The sequence below is a fragment of the Anser cygnoides genome, chromosome 5 (genome assembly GCF_040182565.1).
Source record: "Anser cygnoides isolate HZ-2024a breed goose chromosome 5, Taihu_goose_T2T_genome, whole genome shotgun sequence".
NCBI classification, from domain to species: Eukaryota; Metazoa; Chordata; class Aves; order Anseriformes; family Anatidae; genus Anser; species Anser cygnoides.
The window spans coordinates 51,544,876-51,553,603 of NC_089877.1; the positions used below are offsets into that span (position 1 = coordinate 51,544,876).

Here is an 8,728-nt window from a genome sequence, read left to right on the forward strand (position 1 = left end):
CCCCTGCAACGGGCAGCCCTGGCTGAGACAGGGGCTCTCGCAACCTGCGAGTAACACACAGAGGACAAACCATCGAGCTGTTTGTTGTACTGTTATTTGGGTTTCTTGAAGAAAACAGAGAAAAACATGCTGAGAGATTAAAAATGTAGCTTATACTAAGCACTAGAGAGTTATGAGACAATAGCAAGATTAGTGCACGTCAGGTTTCAGAGGTTTTAAGTGAATTATTCTGAGGGACAGTAGGACCTGCAATTTCACCATTAACAGTGATGGTAAGCTGGGTGGGGAGGGAAAAAACGCACATAGGCAGTTTATTTGAAGTGCATTTTCTTTCCTGTAAATACTTTCTTCCGGGTGCAGTGTATTAAATGTTTTCTTTTAAGGGCTCTTTGTTAACCCAGAGACTGCAGCTGGCGTGCCACAATGAACAACAGCCACCTGAGCCACTTCAGTCCCTCTGGGGGAGAATCCTGGGTGGGAGACCTAAACCTCAGCTTCAGTGTAAGTCTGGCTAAAACATGGTCACCCACTCTGGGGGTCCTGCTATAACAACCAGAGCACCATGGCATCCACCATGATGGAGGTTAATTAGACACCTGAGACTTGTTTCACAACCACGACAAGAAAACTGAAAAGTCCGGTTGCCCAGAAAAACAAAATTCCAGTCCAGATGAGTATGATTTATTGCCAGCAGGAGAGATTTGTCCTTAACTTGTCTTTGCACTTAAAATACCTGTGCACATGGAGGCCCTGCTGCTGCAATTTGATCTAGCTGGACCATCTCCTGGTAGAACATCCCTGACTTCAGCAGGGCTCTGGGTGGACTCAGGGGTATGGGGCATTACCAGAGAGTGAGGCAGCACCGCAGCCTGTGGGATCTGCACTGCAAGATTGGGGTCTGGCCGGCGTGTAAATCTGACCCACGGGGCACCGACCGTGTTCTCTGGTAACGGGCACTGCACAAGAGCAGAGACTTCTTTGCCTGATTTGGGACTTAAACAAAACGCACTCATCCCCACTGTTAATTAGGGGAGGGTGAAGATCCAACGGGATACATGCATTAAAGAAAACAAGGGCTGCAATATAAATATTTCTATTTGAAATAATCCTGTGGTGCATATTTAGTGAGCATGTACTTTATAAACAACCGGAATTCTACTTCCAAAACAGAAGAACTTGAAAATCAGTTGCTATAATGAAGTAAATCAACAACACTGATCAAGAAAGATCTCATTTCTGACTAAAAACAGTAAAAGATGATAATATAAAAGTTACAAGAAACAAGGTAACTCCTTGTTCACAGATGCACTGGGTCTGAACTATGTACACCAGCAGTAACTTCCAAGATACTGCAATACAAAATATGTTTTTTCATATTTAAGTTAGTGGAAAATAGTTAACAGAAGCCCTCTAAGTAATTCATTATTTTAACAATTGTACCTTGAATCACACCACGAGATTGAGTAATTGGTATAGAGATTAGAGTTAGCTTTTTAGTGTCTTTGATAACATATTTTCAGATTCAATGGGATTTCTGGATTTATAAAGAAATCCTTCCCGTTTGCAGGTTACATGTCCGCAGGCACTCATTCTGTAGACATGCAGGCTGTAGCTCTTATGATCCTCCTTAGAAGATGCAGATTTAAACTTGTGTTTGTGGTTATGAAGCTTCAAACTACAGCTAAAACACCGCTCAGCCATTTGCACAGAAGTATGCAGCAATTATAATGAAGTAAAATCCATCCTGCAATCCTCCACCTACAGTCCCTGCACTTAACTGGGTGGAGAGAGATAAAAATAGAGTAGTAGGTAAAAAGACACACAGGGAAAGACTGTTATTTCTTTAAAAGTGCTACGATGCCCTTCACCACACCAGTACTGACACAGATGTGACTGCTTATCTGGTGATTTCTTCTCATGAATAGATAATTTTGAGAATTTTTTTGACTTCTACATAGACAGATACAATTTGGCTCTTGCCCTTTAGACATACGCCCTTAACAAGTATTCTGCAACAACACTAAGTTTAAACAGCACAGTGCATAACCAAATAGTGCATAAATGGACAATGACAAGCCAAAATGCCCAAGGTTGCTTCCAGTCCAATAGAAAGCTGTCTTTAAAAGGGAAGAAAGAAACAAAGTCATTGCTTTGTAATATTTTCAAAGTAAATGCTACAAATATTTCAGGATGCAAGTGACATAACCTTGAAATTGGCTTGGAGAAAGAAAATTGTTTGAATTTCTGTCCAAGCTTTGTGGACAAACCAAAAAATAAGCAGGAGGAACTATGAGAAGTACATAATATCTTTTAACTGGCATTAGTTTTAATACAGTGTTTTGAAGTCTGTCATTTTTAAACTAATGCCATTCAACCTGAGGCAAGCGATACCTTCTGAGATGTCACCAGCTCTCAGGAGTAACGCTGAGGCTGGGCCCTGTCTGAGCAGCAGCTCCCCAAGGAAAGAAAGAGAAGGTGACGCTGGTGAGTGACAGCAGGCTGACCCCATGTCTCCAGCCAGGTCCATACGTGGAGGCCAAACAAGAAAAGTGTCTCTTATGATGAAGTGCTAATACACGGGTGTTAAAGTTCATTTGACTGTGGAGCTACTGGGCATGATTTCAATTTGGTGTAATTTCATCCTTGCAATGGGACAGAGAACCCAGACTTCTAATTTGTTAGAGAAATTAGGCATTGACCTTGTTAAAACTGCATGCTGAAACATGCAATCTCTACTTTCTCTTACCTCTCATGGCTCCTTCATTTCACTGCCAGTGTTTCCTGCATTAGGAGCAGGTAAGTCTTCCTGTCATTGCTGACAAACACTGTAAGCCATCCCCACCGGTAGAATTATCTTTCCAGCATCATCTTTAGTTTCTTATACTTGGATTTGAATCTGTATTTTAGGGTTTTGCATTTATAATTCCTATTTAACTTGTATACTGAATAACTTGTATATAGAGCAAGATCACTTTGTGGTTCTACCTTCATCTAAGGCTCTCCAGGCAGTTTAATCTTTCCAAATGTCACCTTAATCCACAAGGAGCTCCACTGAAATTAGCATGCCTACGGGCAGAATGAAATGCCACTGAATATGGGGACAAGTTATGGAAGAGTTGAAGTAACGAACTGTTACAACACCTTACTTTTGTCAGAATGAATGGCTACATTAAAAAAGGTTTCCTTCCATTTATAAAATTTCCATGTGTTTCAAAAGCATGTCAAACTACAGCAACCCGGTCAAATGCTGATGCATCTTGTAATTATAAAATAAAAATAAAACTCACTCTCTGCAGTTAAGTGCAACAGTTGTAGTCATTATGCTTTATGCATAAAGAGATAAACAAAAATATATAGAGAGAAACATTTTCAAGAGTTCCTGACTGACTACGAACTGTGAAGCCTTTGGATGTCCATCAGAGATGCACAAGCCCCCAGATGTAAAGAGATGTAGATACTCTCACTGAAAGAGAGTTAACTATCATGAGTTAAGCACCTGTATTACCTCTGAAGACATAGGCTCAGGGACCTGTTATCTCAAAGGAAGCTGGGGTTCATATCATTAACAACTGTAGTTATCGCTTACAACAAAAGCTTATAAAGATATATAACAAAAAAAGCTTATAACATTCTAAATCTTAATGATCCAAATGTGAAGGCAAGCAAAATCGAGGAGAGCTGTGAGTTTGTGACCGAGTGACGAAGCAGTATTACAAACCAGGGCAAGGATGGGGAGCTCGTAGGGCTGGTATGGCACATATTATTTCTTTCAGCCTGTAATCGCTATTTTGGAATTATTTCTGACAACACTACAATATGCTACTGTCTAGCACTCAAAATGTGCTTGAAGACCATGCAACCTTCAGCGGAGAAAGCCTGAGACACAGGAAAGTATTTAAATGCAGTGGAATCAAGGAATATACACCCATGGATTTCTGCTGGATCTGGATCAAACCCTGAGTAAACAGAAAAATGACAAGTAGCAGGACTTTGGGCTCCTTGTCTTGTCCTGATAGAAGAATAGCAGACTTCTACCATCCCAGACCATGTACACTATTATAAATACAAGAAATGAGCATTTATATCATAGTTATTTTTAAATGGTTGTAATAGCACTCATTTTCCGGAGATGGAAAAAACTTCTGACTATACAAGAATTCACCTCTACATATTCCATTCCAAGGAATATAAGGAAAGAAACACAGTATTGAATATACATTTGGACTATTGCAAAGTACTGAAATCAGGACCAAAATATCATCTAAAAGAGAATAACTCCTGCTGCTGAGGATGCTGCCTCTTCCTAGCGAGTGCAATTCACCACGTAAGGAAGTATATTTTTGATGATCCTAAATCAAGCTTCCAGTAAGGAAGATTTTAAAATATTCTTGTGTTGTAACAAAATGTTCCCGCTAGTGGTATAATGAAAGAAAGAAAAAAAAAAATCTCCTGGCAGGAAATTAATTATTGAGCATTCCACTGCTCGATGATGTGCTCCTACGTTCTGTGCGGGCTTTCCATTTTTCTCTCTCAGTATGTGGAGAAATTCAATATGGAGAATATACAAATAGAACAAAGAGCAAAAGAATATCAGTTTATTAAACGCATTTAGAGACCAAAGAGAACTGGAGTGAGGAACTTGGTTTGCGTGTCACCACACCTGGTGCTTACTCCCTCTTATGTTTACCTCTTCTCTTCTTCATCAGATTGCCACTTTTGCTTCTGTTCCCTGAAAATACCTCTGTTGAAAATGGAAGATATACTCCTGGATTTAGCATTGCTCACTTACAACAGGTTAGAACCACTACTTCCTTCATTAAAATAAATAAATAAATAAATAAATAAATAATGATAAAGAATTGAAAATCTCAGTTCTTCATGGTAAGGGACAATAAAAGTTTATCAACATAAGCCTATATCTAAATAATCAGCTGTAACTCCATTTTCAAAAGTATCTGTTTTTGTTGTTTTTTTTTTCCCTCTATGTCCAGTCACTTTAGCAAATTACACTACTGTCAATTTGGGTCTTCCTGAGAAACATCTGAAAAAACATGCATGTTATAATTTCACCAATCTGTTTTATACCAAAATGTATAGGTCCTGGGGCTACTTCTGCAGCCAGCACATGCACCTTGAACAGTACCTGACCTGAGTGGGATCGCACTACTGCAAAAGCACCCCCATGAGAGCAAGAACTTCCCAGTAACCGGCATCCTGGATCCTTCAGCGGTGTTTTGTGGAGCTACCACACGGAGAAGGAACATGCGGCAGACTGAAACCACATATGCCTTCTTCAAATAGCATTTTACGCCAGCAGTGCACTACAGCTTAGCTAAGAAATGCTGAAGAACTTTTCAAGAGAAATTAATACTTTTAGCTTTTAAAAAAGGAGGCAGAAAGAGTATGGAAAGCTGCTACAGCAGATGGTTGTATGATGCCTGCAGGAGCTTGGATACCAGATAGATGGTGAGGTGCTAGTGATACCATTCCTGGTGGTCATCACCACTGTTTCCTTGGGCTCTTCCATCAGCTGCTGGACAGGATGGCTCGGACACAGCAGGACAGTAATGCCTCCATCTGCCTTCCAGACCCGAAAGGGCTCCCGTTTGGCTAGCTGCCTGCATCAGCAGAAGACAGTCGGTCTCCACCTCTACATGCAGACATGCCAGTGTTTGCATGCATTGTTCATAACTGCAAATACCTAGCTGCTGCCTACTGAACTCTCTTTACAGCATACTCTCTGTGCATCGCAGACACCTCTTCTTGGGTCCATATTCACACCATGAGGTCCTCAGAGACTAGCAAGCAACTTCACCAATTCAATACTCTCCATTGAAGGGATGCACTCTGGAATAAGGCAAACCACCAACTTCCTAACACCTACTCTATGCACAGCTGGTCTTGCAAGAGTGAGCGCAGCGCTGCAGCAGCAGGAGCCATGGCAGCAGACAGGGACCTGGCCACCCAGGCTCCTTCATGGGGCCCAGAGCAGCAGGGCCCTGCAGGGGCTCTGCCAGTGCTGCTGGAAACTCTGCATCAGACCCAGCTACTTCTCATCCTAGAGTCCTGACTTTCTGGCACATCAAACCTGTTATTGATTCTGCAACCGATAGACAATGACACCAGAGATGATTCAGATTGCATTCTTTTGGGAGGATGCATTTTGAATTATAAAGCAGGAGCAAGTTTAATTACTGCGTATGAACACAAAGCATATGCTGCCATTTTACAAGAAAGCATACTGAAGAAAAGCACCATGCTTTGCCACTGAGCTCCTGCGTGACAAAAATCACACTCTCCCAAGTATCAGACTTACCATCTGTAAAATGTTTTCCATTTCTAGAAGATAATGTGAGAGCTCTGTGTTACAAATCATATATGCTGTAAATGAAAGATATTATCACTTGTTTTGGAGCAGCACCTTAGAACAAATTCCTTTTCTCTCCTGTAAGGGCCCACACCAGGAATAAAACTTCTTAAATTCCTCCTTAGTAGCGCAAGCAAGGTGACAACTGCTAGATCTCTAAAAACTCTTCTTGTATGGCAAGAAGGAGACAGGAGTTCTTTTCATGAACATAATGTTATTCAAAGGAATTTGCCCTGTAGGATGACATTCTCCTACAGGACTATAGGAATTTTAGAGAAGGCTGTGTGCGTCCATATCAATGCATTTTAAGTTCCAGAGAGGGAAAGGAGTTTAAGTTCATAAAGAAACGATTGAGAGGTAAAGTGAAAAATATGTTGTTGTTGTTGTTTACCAAAGTATTTCTTTTCTATTCCTTCTCATAAAAGGAGATGAATTAAGGATTAAACCTCCTTTAATCACTAGGGTTTTGAGCAACAAGAGATCAGATGCAGGCCATCCATGCTAACACACAGAAACAAAAGAGACAGGGACGAGTCAGAAACGTAGAATTATACTGCAATGAAAGACTGGCAAAACCCATGGGGAGTTCAACCTGGCATTGCCTGCCCTGGCCAATCAGAATCTGAATTTCAGAGGTTATAAAGATGCAAGTCAAAATGTTGAGGAATGACCCCATCCACTGTTAAATAATGAGCTGGAAGAATGGCTAATTTGGGTCTCCTTTCTGATAAATTATACATGTTCTACCATCAAACCCAACCAAAAACTGATTTCCAGCAACTGCACAGTCTCTGTCAGCAGAAAGAGCTTTCACACCATTATGCAGAAACAGCGAGATAATGACCTATAATTCAAGTCTATTATTTTTATGGGACATGAAGATGCCTCGCAGTACATTGCAAGCCGTTGATTAAGATTGGTATGCAGCACTAAACAAATTGTTCTCCCTTGCCTATAAACCAAGGATGCTTTTGATTCCTTCATCCGCTCGTGCTGCCCTTGCCCACCACGAAGAGTTTGCTGGCGAGGGGCAGCGAGAACTTGGAGGACCTGAAGCACGGGCACCCAGCTGCGCTCAGACCTTGCCATTTGCACCCCTCCCGCCGGCACAGCCCGCGGCAGAGCCTCCCGTGGACGATTTCCCCCAAATCCCTGCCCGTGTTTACTCAACGGCGGCCGCTCGGGAGGTGCGCTGGGTGGGCGCGGGGCTGGCCAGCAGCCCCCCTCCCTCCCTCCCTCCCTCCCTCCCTCCCTCCCGGCTGCTCGGCACCGAGCGCTGAGCATCCCCAGCCCGCGGCATCCCCGCATCCCGCCCGCTCCGCGCTGCGGGGGCGAGAGGCCGGACCCCCGGTACGGGGCGAGCCCGGCACCTCCCCGACGGCAGCTCCGACGGGGCCGGGCTCGGGCGTCCGCCCCCCGCCCCGATCCCCTGCGCTGGGCTCCGGGGAAACTTTGCCCCCCTGCTGGCCCCGGGGGAGAAGCAGGGGAAGGGGAGCGGGGCGGCGTGGGAGGGGTTTGGGGGGGGGGGGGGGGGTGTTTACCTTGGAGGTTCTGCACTCGGATGTCGCTGATGTGCCCGATCAGCTCCTCGCGCTGGAACCAGTCCCACTCCTGCCCGGCCATGGGGCCGCGGGGGCGGCCCGCTCCGTGCCGCTCCGTGCCGTGCCGGGGGGGGGGGTGCCGGGACCCGGCGGCACGGCCACCGCCACCGCCACCGGCAGCGGCACCGTCGGCGGGCGCGGAGCGGAGCGCGGAGGGGGGGGGGGGGGGGGGGGGGGGGAGGCGGCCGCTCTCCGCTCCCCGCCCCGCCCCGCGGCCCTCCCTCCCCCTGCCCTGCCTCCCTCCCTCCCTCCTGGCCTCCCTCCTGGCCTCCCTCCCTGCCTCCCGCCTCCACCGGCCGGGCGGAGCGGAGCGGGGCAGGGTGCGGGGCCGTGCCCCCGCCCCCGTCCTGCGCCCCCTCACCGGGAGCCGACCCCGGCCCGGCCGCCCCCGCAGCCCCCCCCGCCCCGCCCCGTCCCGTCCCTCGGTGCCCTCACAGCCCCTGCCCCATGCGGGCGCCCCAAAGCGATCCCCCTCTCCCGGCAGCTGCTGGTGGGGCTGAAATAAGCGCCGCTGTAAACGGAAAGCCCTTCCAGGCTGTTCTTCGTGCTCCCTTAGCCCGCTTTTAGCAGCCTGCGCGGGCTGTCGGATTTCCTTTGCGGCGGTTCTCCCGTCGGATACCCCCCTTCACGCCGCCCTTCACCTCAGCCGCACGGTGAGTGTTAGCGTGGCATCGCTACGGCCTGCCTGCTGTGAGCGTGGCCCTCACACGCAAGGCATTTTGTTACAGCCATCTGTAGTTGGGTGCAGGTTTTATTTGCT

At 46.1% G+C, this 8,728-nt stretch overlaps 1 protein-coding gene across 1 annotated transcript in view; it reads right to left on the minus strand.

The window, feature by feature from the left end:
• CLMN (calmin) overlaps positions 1–8,113 on the minus strand; it is a 77,788-nt gene extending 69,675 nt beyond the window's left edge. The window contains exon 1 of the mRNA XM_066998299.1: positions 7,909–8,113. Within this exon, the coding sequence (XP_066854400.1) occupies positions 7,909–7,990 (82 nt within the window). The 5' untranslated portion in view covers positions 7,991–8,113. The remainder of the gene's footprint in view (positions 1–7,908) is intronic.
• Between the last annotated feature and the right edge of the window lie 615 nt (positions 8,114–8,728).